At 33.2% G+C, this 17,725-nt stretch overlaps 1 protein-coding gene across 1 annotated transcript in view; it reads left to right on the top strand.

Moving 5' to 3' along the window:
* LOC132704817 (paired mesoderm homeobox protein 2B-like) overlaps positions 1–17,725 on the top strand; it is an 85,402-nt gene that overhangs the window by 9,156 nt on the left and 58,521 nt on the right. Inside the window, exon 2 of the mRNA XM_060675084.1 lies at positions 3,303–3,499. Coding sequence (XP_060531067.1) covers positions 3,303–3,499 — 197 coding nt within the window. The remainder of the gene's footprint in view (positions 1–3,302; positions 3,500–17,725) is intronic.

Genomic DNA, 17,725 nt, shown 5'->3' with positions numbered 1-17,725 from the left:
ATCTCGACCTGTCTTCAGCTTGTTATTTTTCGTGCAACCGTCTTCCTCCCGCTCAAATATCCCTCAACAAATTATCAGGCATCACTCATCTCCTGCTACGCCTTTGCTTTAAAAGGGAAAATATTTGCATTTTAAAATTGACAGCAAAGGCGCATATATATATCACCTTTTTTTATATATCATCGGGAGCTTTTCGAAGCGATCAGCTTTAAAAGAACAAGCGATGTTCGATGTTAACATTATGAATGAAATGAAACTATATTAAATGTTCGGAGAAACTTCTCTGGAATATGGCGGCCTTGCATGTAATGCGCTATGAATTATAGAGCAGCAGACTTTAATTTTGCGGGTAAGGTGGTGAAACCGCGGTTGCGCGTGTGGGTGCTTATGAACGTTTTAATGCGTGGTGAATACTCGACTGTTGTTAGTTTTGGGGCTATATATGACAATGTAGTCCCCGTGCCATGCCTACATTTCATTGCGTAATTTGTTTGTTTGTTTAATTGTATATGCTGGTTCAAAAAAACATATATTAATTTAAAATAATCGTGTGAATTGGAATTTTGAATATGTTGAATAATTTTGTTGTTGTTGTTGCCGAATCTAAACGGAGTTTTGTTGGAAGGTTAAATTGACGAAAATGAATTCAGGTTGTCTTTTAAAATAACTTATACTTTTTTTTTTCTTTCCTATCACTTTTTATTGTTTAATATAAGTAAAGTGTGTTTCAAAAAAAAACATTAATTAAGTTCCGGTAACTTTTGAATTGGCCACGTAGATAGGTATGCTTATTCCGAATCTATACAAAAAACAGTTATTAGTTTTTCGTTACATTGTCAGATAAAAATAACACAAGAGCACCTTAAAATGAAAAACAAAAACATTTAATTTTTGTTAGTTTCCGTTTAGGCCATCTTTAATTTCACAATAAAGTGGCATGCTATTGCGCAAACCTCATCCCTATATCGTTAAAGATATGTATTATTTACTTTAGCAGAATATTTTCATACATTCCAATTCCAATCAGTAAATCATATTATCTAAGTTAATTAAAGATTGGTTGTACATTTTCTCATTTAATTATTAACTAAAGTATATTTAATTAATTGGTAAATACCGGCCCTTATATTTAATATTTTTTATTTTGTGAGTGTTATATGTTGTTCAATGCAAATTTATTTTTTAAGTCAATGTTTGGTTCAGTAAAGTAGCTTTTAAGTAGCTGTCATACATGATTTATTTAAAAGTGTTTATTTAAAAGTTGTAACAATACTTTTTAAAAATTACAAAAGCAATAAACTTAAGCAGCCAATAAGTAGGACCTACAATAATCTAAAAGAGGTTAAGTTGATCTTTTTGAATAATACGCAGCCAATGCAAACATAATGATATTAACCATTACAAACTAAGAATTTATCAGAATGCAAGGAAATCATAAGGCTTCACACATTACATTTACATTACACACATTACATTACATTTTTTTTTTGCAGAAGGGAGTTCGAGAAAAATTGAATTTTATACGCTCGCAGGCCAAAACAGAAAAATATTGAATATAAACAGAAGTTGCGGCTATAAAAGATTTATGTGGCTCGAAATTCGATGCAAAAGACAAAGAACGAGATCGTAAATTGAGTCGTGTAGAGGCCGTAAACTTTTGCTACATGTTGCGACAGTAAAATGACTATAAAAATTCGTGGGAGCGCATTTATATCCATTTTTGCCGCCTTATTCCAAATGACTTACTTTATTGGACAAGGAACGCATCGAAAATGAAAAATTTCCCCGATTTTCTTTCACAATGTAGGCAAGAGACTTTGACGGGGTTCTATACCGCCATGTATCAGAAGACGGATAGTTTCTAATGTATTGGTATAAGCAAGTAACGTTTAAGTAATTTTTTTCTGAAAACAAAATTAAATTATAATTGAAAAAGCTCAAATCCTTACTAGGTTTATTGTAAAAATGCTAAATGCACGAACAATGACCCGTATTATCTTATTGACGGTGGAACAGATCTAACATTGTAATGCCGATCCATTCTCTGAGGACGAACTTTCAAGTTTAATTTTAAGTTACATGGTACTAGGCACAGATTTAAGAAAAAAAGTTTCATATAAAAGTTGCAGGATACAGCTGAATTCCTTTTCCGTGTTATGTTTACGAATACAGGACGATAAAAAAGAAGTTTAATCTGTATCTTATACCCTTATGTGAAACTTCTTTTATCGCTGATATTTAAGACAGAAAATGCCAAAAACTAAAATTTCACTTAGTAGGTCACGATTCTCCATTTTTTCCAATAGTGCTTTTATTAATTTTTACAAAACTTCTGGATTCCTACTGCGTCGGTTTTTTGCTGAGTCAAACTTGCTGACGTTTCGCCGATCATCCTGTTGGCTTCTTCAGAGCTTGACTGAAACTGGCTCGCATTTAACTCCTGCTTATATATTGTTTGAGGGGGGCGGAGCTAAATGAGGGGCATAAACACCGTCTCGGATCACTGATTCTCATTTTGGTGACAGATAGTCCTGAGTTTTCGTGATTGTGTTCGGTAACAGCTGATGTTCGTGTTCTTTGACCCTAGTTGATATTTTTCGTCCGGTTTCTCCAATGTATTCTTTGCCGCATATGCATGGAATGCTATCAAATCCTGGCATCTCAAATGGAATTTTATCTTTGACGGATCGAAGATGTTGAGAGATTTTTGGAATAGTGATAAATCTGGTTTTGACGTTTTTTCTTTTATTATTTGTTGTGACGTCTTTATCCGTCCATTTCGACAGAAACGCATTTGTTAAACTGTTTAATATTTAATATCTACTATATTACAAATATCAATAATTATGAATATAAATAAAAAACATACCAAGACGTGGATAACTACATTATTTATTTATTTAATTATTGTATTTGGCCAAATTTGAAAGTGACTAACATTCATTTCCACACATAGTCGATCGAACTTGATTAATCCGCTTGGAATGATTTGTATTTATATTATTGATCATCAGCATATCTCAAATTGTTTATTATTTCTCCATTGACACTTAACATAGTCTGTGTTTGTTGTGAGGACATATGGTTGCTATCAGTTTGGTTAGTTTTGGTGTGTGTATAAGTGTGTATGCTGTGCATACTGCTGTAAACGTCCGAATTTATATTTCTTGCTTTTTGTTTTAAAAGATGTATACCGAAAAGTGCTTCCATTGTTCCAAGATAATTTCTGAGACCAAATTTCCGCACATGACTCATGACTTCCCTTGCGTATGATGAATATGTATAATGAATAAAAATTTTAGGTGGCTTGCCGTACAAAGTGTATCCGGGCCACGACGGGGTACTCACCGAAAAAAGGAAACAGAGAAGAATCAGAACGACCTTCACCTCCGCCCAGTTAAAAGAATTGGAACGCGCTTTCCAAGAAACCCATTACCCTGATATTTACACGAGAGAAGAGATCGCAATGAAAATAGATCTAACGGAAGCAAGAGTGCAGGTAAGACCGACATAATAATAAATAGATAAAAACGAAAAAAGATAACACATTTATGGTAGTCGAAGGTTAGGCATTATTTTTAATTTTTATACATAGAGAACGCCACGCGTAATATATTTGAAACAATTATTTGGTTAATTCGTTAAAAAAGTTTTTCTTTTTATTGCGCAATTTAATATTTTGGGAAGACTTTCACATAACTTCTCTTGTTCTCAGGGGATAGAAAAAAGGTAAGGAAAATAACTGGCAATTCGTGCTCACCAAGATAACAAAATACATCTCGAAGACTATTTCCAAAATAAAAACTTGATGGGGATGGTTTACACTAACTTTTCTGATGGGTGGTTTTCAACTACTTTTAGTATTTACGGGGATAAATTGGTCGTTAAGATTAGAATAAGTAAAAAAATAAATAAACGGCAATAACTCCAAAGCTAAAAAAATGGAATATGCAAGCAATATATAGTAATCTAAATTATTAATTATAGGATTATAAAAATAAGTGGTTTGCATTTGAGAAATAAAATATGTTCGCCAGTTTCGTCCATTTCATGTCAATTGTTATTTTTTTCAACATCCTGTATTATTAAAAATCGGAATTACTAGTTTGCAAATGAAAGTTTCTTAGTTGTTTTAAAATGATGTATCTAAAAAAAATAAATAATGGGGTAAACAATAATAGTCTATAAAACACTTTAAAAAGGTAGTTTCATATTTGCAACATTAAAAAAAGTATAAAAATGAGATCTTTTTAATAGCCTAACCCTGATTGTGTTAAAATGTTTAAAATTTTTAATGCTGCTTCATAATGGATTTTGATAACCTAAATATTTTTCTGCAATTGTGTCTATTGTATTGTATTGTATTGGAATAGCCTTTTGAAAATGGAAAAACGCTTATATTGCTTGCGAAATCTTCCACATGGTTGCCAATAGGCAAGCTTAAAGTCGCCATTTCTTAAGAACTAAATACGATAAAATTATAAAACCGCGATGTTATTTGCTGTAAAAATGAGTTCTAACAAATAAGCATGCTCAATAAGGTGGGAAAAAAAAAAGATTATTATTACTTTTTTGGATCTGGCACATAAAAAATAGTTTCCAGTTAAGAAGTACCACGTATGAGCTCTTATATTAATGGGATTTATTCTCATATATAAATATCACAAATAGATCATTAAGTCAATATATATATATATATATATATATATATATATATATATATATATATATATATATTCAAAGATATGACGGAAATCCGAAATCCAACTTTCGAACATATTTAGATTGCGTTCATCGATATATTCCATTTCACGTTTCCTCTGTAACAAGAGAAAGAAATGATTTTTTTTAGTTTTTATGTCAGTTTCAAATGATATAAAATTCGAAGTAGAACTCTTGCATTCCTCATGCATTTTCAAAATTGTGTAGTTATTTCTTTGGAGTCGTACGTTACCATTATAATGGTCCATTATGTCTGTTAAGAACAAAAGTTTTAAAAACCATTGTTTATTATTGGGTGCGACATCGTTTTCACAGATTTCGTGAAGAAAATATTTGCATGTCGTCAAAACACTCTATAAGTCTATTAATAATTTTGCCCCGACTTAGCCATGGTATTTTCGATTAAATTTCCTCCAAAAAAGCTTTAAAGTGCCTGTGTATTAATACTGATCTCGCTATTATCATGTTTACGATTTTAACAATTTTTTCCAATACATCCTTAAGTTGTTGTGTAGTTGGCTTTGTAAAAAAATGTTCTTCATGTATGTACAAAAAACGATTAGTTTTGCCATTAGTTTTACAAATCCAGCAGTTGTTGCTCTCATACTTGGAGCACCGGCAGTTGTTGTGGAAAAACATTTACTTTTTAAGTCCAATGCTTGCCCATTTTTGAAATTTGTAAACTCTTGTACTTGACGAAATATATCAGTGCCTTTCGTGGTGTCGTTCATTACAGCAAGAACGCATAGCTCTTCATTGACATTGAAGCTATTTATTTAAGTCGGTACTCTCGTTAACTGCAATGCTAATTATGTCACAAAATAACAAATCATTTTTGACCTGTTCAACAATATTCCTGGCCATATCTTCAACGCGACGCTGGACTGGCATTTCTTTGATTCTCTCAATTATTTGTTGTTTATTTGCGAAGTGATTAAAGCAGTGTCCGGTACAATTTATGAATACGTTTTTCGAAAACTCGCCGTCTGTAAATGGTTTTCCTTTGGTACCAATGCTAAGACCTGCAATAAAGCTGGCATACGTAGCGTGACTGCTACTGGTAACAAAACTCTTTGAGAATTTATTTTGTTTTCCAAAATTTATCTTTCAGATTTATCTTTATTTACCATTTCACTCGCATATTTATGTTTTGAAGAAAAGTGTCCCTCAATATTATAAGTCCTGGAGGCAATTTTATCTGTACATTTTCGATACACCCATACGTCGCGCGCGTCCAGTCAGGGGGGATGAGGCTTTAACCGATATTTATATATGTTATACTAGATTGAAACTCGTACGTTCACAATTTTGCGACAAAATTTTTTTAAGAAAAAGGAAAAATGTTTGTATATCTTATACTTTATTTTCGGAACTAAGGTGGGTCACTTGAAATTACCAAATGGGTCACTCAAATGTAACTCGAGAATAAATGAAAAAAATACAATCAAACAATTTAAGAAGCAAATGCTTTTTATAACGCAGACGTCTGAAGAGTGGGCAGATGGAATTTGATTTCAAACCCCGAATCGATTAATTCAAATTATTGTTTCTAAACACTGGTGGTGTCGCACACATCCGGTAGCCGCATGCGGCCATTGCCGAAAAGGCAATTCGTTATTCCAGAGCGCGGCAATCGACGCCGTTACGAAATATGACATCCATAAAACAGTTAAAAACGGCCATTCCACCTGCACGATGGAAATGAGTCCGTATATCTCGCCGGTATCCGGTCCAATTAGAACAGGAGTAAATATTAATAAAGAGGCGGCCAGAAAGAAAATCAAAAACATTCATCAGAATTAGCGCGTCCGCATATGGGGATTCAACCACGCAGGCCATTTTGCGGGAGAAATAGTGACGAGACCTCCGGCTTTTATTGCGGACCAAGCGAAGTTTTAATCTCTTTTCATTGCCGCGTTGGCCCTGTATGCGCTTTTTCGTGATATATAGGAGCGTATACTTATTTGAAACGCATGCACAGAAAAAATCCTGGCAGACTATCACAAAATTAAAAGAAAAAAATTTGCAAATTTGGGATCCATTTAACTTAACTTTGTTATAAATGTGTCCCTATGAAAAATTGCACACGTTTATTGGGTTATTCTAACATTTCAACTATTTCTCTTAAATATTAATGCGTATGTTCATCTTTTATTAATCATTTATAACAATTTGATTTCATCCGTCAATCTAACAAATGTTCGTATTCGTATGTAGATGGTCAATAGTGGTTAAAAAATTTACAGATTGGGCGCGCCAATTCTTTTAAGGAAGTTAATTAAAACATTTAGTGTCCTAGCGCCTCTAATCTTTCTGCTTTTTATATATATTCTGCCAGAATATCTTTTCCAAGGCTTAGTTTTCCAATATTGTGATGGCACAAAAATTGTTGTATGTGGTAAATATTTTCTAACTCTTCTCAATGACCTACGAATTATGTTCTCTGAATTAACTGAATGGTGCAAAAATAATATCATTAACAACTGTGGTAAGACAGTGTTGTCAACAGTCTACCACCCCTCTAAAGGAGTTCAAACATCTGTCTGACATTTTTACGTAATTAATTTTCGACTGTGTCAGAATTTCTGGTTGCCATTAAGTATAAATGATTTCCTGCAACAAATAAAATAAAAAATACAACATATAATATAAAAGTAAAAATACATTTGGTTTAGTGTCCTATGGGCAGTATTTTTTTTAGATTGTTTGTTTAAATGAAATTGTGAAAATGATTTACCTTTTTTGTCTTGCTTTTTATGACTTGTTCCTTTTTACTTCTTTGGTGGTGTTCAGACCTAAATAAATATATGTCTTTCTATTCGACTTCCGACAGGGGTCGAATTGTCTTGTGAGTTGATTATGCACATACGGAAAATTTTTGAAAGAAAAATAATCTCTACTGTTTCGGGACTTTGGTTGAAGGTTTTTAGGTATTTCTATATTATGTTGACAATATTTAAGTAATAGATTTTTTTTTAAATGTATATTTATTCCCAAACTTATTCACCAGATTAGTTTATGCCTAGTTTTACATTTTACCTTGAAAATGAATCATTTGTAGCACAGATCATTACTATTACACTTACACTTACTTACTCACACTTACAAAAAGCCCAAAATAAGTAGTAGTATTAGTAGACAAAGAAAAAGGTCCTTAACTTTTAGAAAAATCTCCTTTGAATACTTCCAAATGCGTTTTATATTGAGTTTTTCTGATGAAGCCGATTCAGAATAAACCCAAATCAAAATTCCGGAACCATTCCAAAACAAGTTGGCAAAAAATTATGTTATCAGACTCAACTCGCAATACTCGTCTTTCAGTTTATGGGGTTCAGGTGAGTACTTCTTGTTTTAAATATTTTCAACCGGAAGTTGTTGTCAACGTGTTTTTTTTTTTAATGGAACACCCCGTATATTAATATGTTTTTGTGTGACTTTCTAAAATTTTATATATTACGTCCTATACCTATGTCCCCGGAAGTGAAATTTCTTCTCAAGGAGCTTATTTTTGCAATTTCTGAAAATTAGATCCTGATATCTGACAAAATGTTAACAAAGAGAAAAGAGGTTTGAGTTTCAGAGACAAGAGATGTAAGTTGACATTTTTGTCATTGTTGTTACCTACTTTTATCAAGGGAGTCCAACATTAAACATTCACATTTTCAAAGTAGCTAAAATCGTTTTTTTTTTTAATTTGGACAACCCTATCAAACAGTACGTATCCCATTTCCCTTCACTTACTTGGTAATGGAAAAACAATTATTACTATTATTATCAGTTTGTCTGTAGCCAAGTACGTGAAGGGAAAATGTTCTGCCGAACAAATACGATAACTATCAAAAAACTTAATTATTTCGAATATGCGGTTTGATAGAGAAATAAATGTTGGATTTGATAACACCTACAGCAACACTTGAAAAAAAAACTGTTTCTCCTCTAACCGGATACTGGACTAATTTTGGAGACAACAAAAATGACAAAAATATTAACTTGGACTCTTTTTTAAGCTTTTGCCACATATGAGGATGAAATTTTCAAAAAGTATAAAATATATGCATTTTCAAAGTTGGTTAAGCTGGAGTGTTCCATTTGAAATAAGAAAATATTTTAAAAAAGATGTACATTTGGCACTTACTTTAACCTCAAAAATTGTAAGACGTTTCTAAGTTACATCTCGTTAAACTTTGAATGAACGGGTTGGGTGAAAAAACTTGTATTATGACTGTTAAAAGAATTTCCTGTCTTACTTCGCTTTTTGTATCAAATAGCGAAAACCGGGGTTATTTGAAGGAGTAGGAAATCCGTAATTTTCTTCTTTTCTGTTCTACTGTTTCAAATCCCTGACAGCTATAATCCATATATTTTTCGGCCAAATTTACTTGTTGGCATTGCCTCCCTTCGCATCACACAACACAGCGTTTATCAGCCATTTTCTCCACCCCGGGCGCGTCCAATCGACACCGACTGCTAACACAATCGCTAAAGTGTGGTCACGTGGCCCGAAATCGTGGCAACTCGATCTGCATGCATTGATGTTCGTTTGTTAAATTGTCTTTTGATGTCATCATTAGGGGGTAATCGATGTGTTCGCGTACGCCTTTGTGTGTTTATCATTGTCAAAAGTCGCACGGATTTTAGTTACTGCCTTTTCTTTTTTTTCCGTACACGTGCGTAATAAATTTATCAAGGTTATCAAGTAAGACGGTCACATTTTTCATTGATCTCCATTGTTTGCTCTACTGCAAATTAGTTTATAAGAAACTCAAAAAATTGAAGAATATGACAATTTTTATTTAAGCTATGTTTATGTTAAGTTAAATTACGTAATATTATTGCCAAGCAATAGGCACCGTTGTTTGCTTTTGAAGGTACGTGAACATGCACGGGATTATAAAATGTATTTAGATGTATTGTAGACAAATTCTCCTTGAAACAGTGATGGTGAGGAGGGGATATATGACCTCTAAATCATAAATTTAAATGCTGGTTATCGGTCATGTAGGAAATCCAGGGTCAATTGACCATCCCCAACACTAGTAATTATGTCATACGTTATAATGTTGTAAGCATATTTAAGACAAACTTTTTGAACTTTTTGGATTCGGTTCACTTCCTCCTGATATAAATAAATTGTTGTTAAACAATCTCCAAACTCTTTTATGTTTTTAACAAAAATTAATAGACTCGACAAACTTTAGTTTTGCTTGACATCGTATTTGACAGGAATTCACATCACTTACGTATACTGAGATATAGACTGGGAAGTGATTTTAATATCTTGGCCCATTTAAAAATTATCAAAATTTTACGAAAGTAAAGTTTCCATGTATCTTTTTAACAACTAACATTTAATGAACCAATCTTCTTATTTTGTATCAGTTAAAAATAGAGTGCAGAATTTGACACTCAAGACAAACCCTTGAGCACCTGTATCGGTCCAAGTGTTTGAACTTATTAAGAAATATGTTGCGGTCTTCACATACTGTTCTGCGGTTACGTGAAAACACATAATAAAATCTCGTGGAATTCTGGAGTAATAAACAGCGTATATTTGCGAAAACCAAGGATACACTTGAGAGAAGCAGTATTGGGAACCCAATACTGTCCCACGACAAACAATCAAAACAAAATAACACTCTTTGAGGCGGCCTGCCGGGTCCGGATACATAATCGATGAACCGGCATCCTAGCCTCGTAACCCCATACTACCCGTCCGTTTCCAGCGCTACCGTTTTAACCCCCCACTCGCACAGTTCCAGGAACTTCCATCGACTATCGCGGGCGCACTACAAATACAAGAAAGAAACTTTCACAGGCTACTGTAATAGTTTTTACAAAACTTCTGGATTCTTCCTGCGCCGGTTTTTGCTGAGTCGAACTTGCTGACGTTTCGCCAATCATCTGAAACCGAAACAGTTTCAGTTAAGCTCTGAAGAAGCCAATGGGATGATTGACGAAACGTCAGCCAGTTCGACCCAGGAGGAATCCAGAAGTTTTGTAAAAAGTAAATAGAGTTCAAATTTTCGTTTTTTTCAAAAAATTACGTTTGCTCTACAGGTTGTAATTATTATCTACATTTATATCAAAATATGCAACAAGAGTGCCAAGATTTTACTAATATTCTCTGTGTAAAAAAATACTAAATCTTAATATTGTAATCGTGTCAACATCACTATAACTTATTTTATAAATGATGTAATGGAACGAAATATCAGACATAATGTCCCTTTTGACTGCGAAAGTTATTTTATATGATTTCAACTTCTTAGTATGAATCTTACACTGGGTAAAAATTGTAGGGATTTTCCACTTTTTAGTGAAAGGTTTGCAATAGATAGTGTCTTATTGTTTTAAATTGTACTCCTCAGAGTTTAAAAATATTGGTATATTTCGCTAATGAAGAAGAGATTTTTAAATATTCAAAGCTCAAAAGAATATAGCCTTTTATCAGTTATCCTGTTTAAAATATATCCAAAATAAACTCTTAAATTGTTATTAGTTATTACTTCATTTTTTTCTGCTTTTTGGTTTTCTTAAATTACGCCATGGGCCTGTTCTTGCCTATCTCTTCCGCTTTTCCTAAAGCTACAGTCGTATTTGTGATGCAGACTACCAGCTATCTCTCCATCTTTTAAACGGCCCGCTGGTATTGAATCCCTTTCTGTTCGGACTAGTCTATCGCAGTCCATTCATGTTACTGGTTCCACTCCCGTCTTCTCTATCTTCAGCACCGTACGATGTCCTGTTCCTTAAAAAGGTCTCTTATTTGATTGTTCAGAATTCTGTTAGTATCGGTCTTACATATGTACTTTCGCGTCAAGTCTCATATCTTTTTTTCTTTAAATGACATCGCTCCGACAACCCCTTTATTTGCCTGCTTCTGGGCACTTTCTTTTAGGTCGTTAGGTCTCCGTAGCTGAATATTTCTATTAGATAGTCGAATTTGGGAATGTGTACCATTATTTCATGATTAATTACGATTTTGCATAGTCTGGGTTGCCTTGCTACTATTAAAGACTTGGTCTTAGATGTAGATATCTGCATATTGTGCATATTGGTATATGCCAGACGCTGTAGATTGTCTTCATTATCTAAGATCAAGATTGCATCATCTGCATAACATGGGATTTTCATTTGTTTTCTCCCGAGCCCGTATCCATGTCCTTGAATAAGATTGCGCTTAGGCTCTCACCCTGACATATTCTAGATTTGATATGTATTTGCGATGTTAATTCATTTTCGAGTTCAATTTTGGTTTGGTTGTTAGAGTTAATATTTTTATTTATCTTCACCAATCTGATTAGGTGTTTTTTTAAGTAGTTTTAATACATCTTTTAATTTGTCCGTAAAGTCTTAGGTCACATATCGGCTGGACTGTTACATTCAATTAATCTCTCAACGATTTGTCTGACTATGAAAATAGCATCTATTGTTCGCTCGGTTTGTTGGGAGCCTTGTTCTTCGCTAACTGTATATCGTCATTAGTAATTGAGTAATTAGCAATTTGAGTGTTTAAAATTTTCTGAATAAGTACAGCGATGTTGTCTATTATGGTTTCTCCTCTATATTTTAAGAGTTCGTTTGGTATATCATCGCAACATGTATTATTTCTGTTTTTTAATTTCCCAATGCAATTTCTGAGTTCTTCTTTTGTAATTCCTATGTTTAGTTCTCCTTTTCCTCTACATGTGTATTACTCTCTCCATTGTAAAGTTCTTCTACGTGGGTTGTCCATTTTGCTTTATCTATTAAGACTTTTATATCTGTTAATAGTTTTTTTTCTCGCGTTCCCCAAAGGTCGTGTTCCATCTGTTTGATTTTCCGTATCCAATATTTTCGTTTCAGGTTTTTTGTCTTAGAATTTATATAGTTTCTTGTGTCTTGGTATTGCCGATAGTTATTAGTAGTCTCATCGCTGCAATATTACAAATATGCCTTCCTTTTTTCGTATGCTAGGTTTTGAGAACATGGTTTTGATATTTTTGTAGCGTTTGTAATGTGTTGGATACTATTTTTGCATTTTGAGTTTACTCAAACTTTCATCTTGCTTTACTGGTTTTGTCTTGAATCTATAGAATTCATTGGCACATTCGAACTGGATAATGATGACGCATTCTAGATATTCGTTTTGATCAAAACTGTAACGGGTATCCATATAATATCAGATAAAACATCTTCTTCAACAATAACACATCACCATATGTTAAATGGATGTCTTGTCATTCCAGTTAAAAGTATTCTTCACTACTAATTATGTTTACATATTAAAATAAGTGAAACACATTTTATCTCCTAACCAGCTGCGCACCACTTCCGTCCACAACACATGTACGAGAAACGGCTAGGTTAAAATATGGTTCCTTAGGTTCTTACCTAGTTTAATCCAATTCTTGTAGGCTATTGTTGCTTTCACTTTGCAATGTTTCACTTAGTTAAAGTAACTTAATTTTATAACAATAGTACTGTTTTATAACATTGCACATATCACTAACACAAACCTTTACCAAGCTAGATCAGCAAACAACACAGAACCTAAGAACAAAATTTAGTTATAAAATTAGTAATCTAACATCAAATTGCTGCATAGGCGTATTTGGTAAAATTTAGTTGGTTTTTATTACCAGAACTAATTAATATCTACAGGAATTTATCAAAAATCCTATTAAAGAAACCGACCAAAAGAATTTCCTGTAATAATTCTTTTAATTCCAATGTCTTGCACGAGATTCAGAAGTCTGATAAAGTTTAGGTAACGGCGTCATTTTATTAACGACTGCCACACTACCACTTTGCACTAGCTTAATAATTATATCGATCGCGTCAAACTTTAATAGAGCAATTTCCTTTGATACGTGTGCCGTTCCAAAATGTCGGGGACCTGACGCTCAAACTTTTTGATTGACAAAAACGTGATTCCCAGCGATGCCTCATCCATTACACCAGACAAGCATAGAGTTTGCGGCATGAATAATTGCCGAAGAGAAAATGAAAGTGATGGAAATATTTTTATAGATATTGATACCGTCGTTAAATTGAATTTAAACCCTGACGTAAGTGGAGCACAACCGCACCTGCGACATCGTGAATATTTCACGAAGTCGACGTGTAAGTCCAGGATCTTGTTTTGCAAGGTTCAACCAGGACGCCGCCCGGAGCGAGGGATTTGATGTACTTAGTGCCCGAAATCGATAATGTGTAAAATACTAAAGACCATTTACTTTTAATCGCATTTTTAAATCAAGAAAACGTACGTTACCCTTAAACTTATTTCAGACATGTGTTCATCTAACATTAGTTCTTGTTATCTTTATTCCAAATTTTCGGAAATATACAGCGTCTGTTGGTATTTATAAAACAAGGAAAATTGAGTTACCTTGGGAAAGAAAATTGACTTCAAATTTAGCGAGGTGGTCGAAGTCGACCCCCGCATGCAAGTTCTAAAAGCTAGGTGTGAACGGACATCGGCAAATATTTTTTAGAAATTTTCGAAACATTTTTTGTCGTATAAAAAAAGTCATTTTTCGAAAACTGTTAACCCGATTGCTAAAGTTCTTGAACTAAAAGACGCGTTAGATCCAGGACTAGAGCCTTTATTGCGGGCACTTTTTGGATTATATACAGGGTTTCTCAATTATGGATAAAAATCGAAATGACCCCGAAAATTGTTCTTTTCCAAAAATCTGTAAATCAACATTCTTTAAATTAATGGCTAATTGATTCACAGAACAGAATTTTCACATTTCACATTTCACATACGCTGCTCGAGATATGTGAAAAAATACATATGAAAACTATTATTCTTCGGGCTCAGTCTAGACACCATAACGTCATTCACTATTACGGACTACTGTTTCAGGAAAAAAAATTCTCAAATGGAAAAATTCATTTACCAGGACTTGTGGGAGATCCAGGGATATAACCTCGCTTTCGTACATTTTTTGAATTATATACAGGGTGTGTTGTTTTTGGGAAGACAATCTAAAAGAGCCTGAAAATTTCTGTTTTTTTTTTGGAAAATTATTGGTCGAAAATGAAAATCGGCAAACGGTGGGATCATTTGGTTTAAACAGTATCGTAAACTGTGTCAAGAGCTACAATTTTCTATTTATTGTATCTCATGGGAACCTGATTTATGGTTTTTCGCTTTACAAATTTAAATTTAAACAGGTTCAAACAATCCAAATTCCATATAGTTTCCTTGAGAGATATACACTAGATGTTATGTTTTGAAATAAAGCAAATCGCCCATCATCAAAGAGTTCTGGGTTCAGAAAACTATAAGAATTCATTTAAACTCCGATGTATCAAAAATTAGTATTTGTAAATTTAGTGAGCTCTTTATTGAATGGGCGCGCCTCTATGCCAAAAGTTGTCATCTATGATCGAGTTCTTCTTTTGACTACTGCGTTAGAACGAAATTTCTTTAACATCGATAATAAATGTTTTAGACAAAGCACAGGACTGTCAATGGGTCAATTTTTTAAGGGAAATTTTAATGAACTATCTTGAGAAAAAAATTATTAATAGCTGACAAACGATATGTGGACGATATTTGCATTTTGAGGAATGGCAGGCAACAAATGCTTACCGAATTCCTAACGTTTACCGATTCCTTACATGAGAAAATCTATTTTACGTTAGGGAAGAAGGGGGCACCTTACCGTTTCTTAATCTTCTGTTAGTCACATCTATTGATAATGTGATACAAATTTCCTCAAACTCTTGATATTCTCCTAAATTTGCCTCTTTAAATTCTTTATTCTTTCGAGGAAGCATTTAATAACTAATTGACGACAATTGACAAAATTTTCCAACAAATTCCAGTTATCGTATTATATAATACAAATCAAAACCTCCAGAACGTAAGTTCCATTGCTTGATCTATTTCGGTAATATTTTGTTGTACCTTGCTAAGTCGTTCAAGAGCAGGGATTAATCTATAGCGTTTAAAACAAACAATTAGGAGTACATTATTCGAACTCTGAGGATGCAATTTATATCGGACAGTTTGATAGGAAGATCTCCAGCAGGATTCTCGAACATCTCAGTTTGGTGAAACTGAGGTCATAACTTTTCTCCGAATAAAAATGTCCCAAAAAGTGAAAAACTTGGTCTTCTGAGAAATTTTTGACTTCTTAATCGCAACATTTTTTATTTTATTTTTTAGATTTCGATAAAATCAAACGGATTCGGTGTCATTCCAATTTGTGTCCGTGTGCGTTTGAGTTGACATCTTTGTATTATGTAAGTTAATTTATTATTTCAAAAAATTGCTTTTATAGGTCTGATGGTGCCCGTGTGGGCGAAACGCGTGTAACATTTTACAAATAATAATTTTTAAGACATCGACTTCGAAGTTTGATTGAATCTTTATAGTTCTGTTATATTTCTCCCAATTTATATTTTGTTTGTTATTTTTTCTTTCATTCTCGAGTTATATATTAATATTATATAATTTATGTATTTCTTATAAATGGTTAAGTATAAGTAAGTGTCGTAAAACTAAACTTAGGCCCTTGCGATTTTGCAATAACGAAGTTTTTGCTATTGTTATTATAATGGTCGTGATACAAATGAGGACAAGGGCAAGGACAAGGATAAGTAGATGTATACAGCGATTTGAGTAAGGTCAAAAACTTAAGAGATTTGGATTTACCAATGGTGCAATAAGCGTCACAATATCAGGGGTCACAGGGTTTTAATTTAGTGCGGCTCTTATTTCTAAATTTATCGATGATATAATTTCAGTTCTCAGAAAAATTCAAACTCTGTTATTTGCGGACGACTTGAAAATGTATTCCTCAATTTCCAGTATAGCTGACTGCGTGTAGTGAATACACTGTTCAATTGGTTTACTTCAAAGGATTTACACCGAAACATATCCTTCTGCGGTCGTCTAACCAAAATTATAACATCTCATTTATTCACAATTTGATTCAAAACTTACTTATTCAAAGTGGTAAAAACTTCAAATTTTGAATGAGTATTAGTAATCATGGACACAAAGATCTAGATTACCGCATAAAAATGTAAAAAAAAAATCGTGGGAAAATTATTAAGTAAAGTTGAGAAAGGTGTTGTTTATAAATATTTATAATATATTATAATCTATTTACAGAGAAATGTATAGTAATATCAAAACAAAAATATTATTTTGTATACGACATTCAAGTTGTATAAAGTTAACGTCGACCAGACATCAAAAACATATTTCTCAATTCATTTCGTCTGCAGCTAATTAGATCACATACTTTAGATATTAACACAGTGAATAATGCGAGAATTTAACTGTGGTATACGAATATCCAAGTACGTTAATAAATTTAGATACTTTCTAATGTTACATAACAATTTACTAATGAATATAACTGCCACGCATTTCGCATGCGTTGAAGAGTATATCAAATCTGTCCAGAAAAAATTAAAATAATAAATAAATTAAACCTCCCGGTGGATAAACACCATCAGCTTGAAGAAAAGTAGATCAGATTCCACAAAGCGACGCGTACTTAAGTTTAGATCGAATAAAGCTAAAGAGTTTTTAAAGCAGAGATTTACAATTACGTTGAGTAAAATCATAATTATGATTGCCCTCATATACAATGCCTAGCCTAGGTTGATTCACGAACGTAAATGTTTCATCGAAGTGCACACCCAGAACTTTAGTCGTTCGAAAATTACATTAGAAATTCAATGTTGAACATTAATAATTTTATCTTTTCTACTGAAAGTCAGAACTTTACACTTCTGTATGTTTCGGTGTAAACCGTTTGAAGTAAACCAATTGAACAGTGTATTCACTACACGCAGTCAGCTCTACTCGAAATTGAGGAATACATTATAAAGTCGTCCGCAAATACAGAGTTTGAGTATTGCTGAGAAGAAATAAGAGCCGCACTAAATTAAAACCCTGTGACCCCTGATATTGTGACGCTTATTGCGCCATTGGTAAATCCAAATCTCTTAAGTTTTTTGTTACTTATCCATGTCCTTGTCCTTGTCC

The sequence above is a fragment of the Cylas formicarius genome, unplaced genomic scaffold (assembly GCF_029955315.1).
Source record: "Cylas formicarius isolate icCylForm1 unplaced genomic scaffold, icCylForm1.1 PGA_scaffold_7__23_contigs__length_41026272, whole genome shotgun sequence".
Classification (NCBI taxonomy): Eukaryota; Metazoa; Arthropoda; class Insecta; order Coleoptera; family Brentidae; genus Cylas; species Cylas formicarius.
This window is presented reverse-complemented; position numbering and strand designations above follow the sequence as displayed.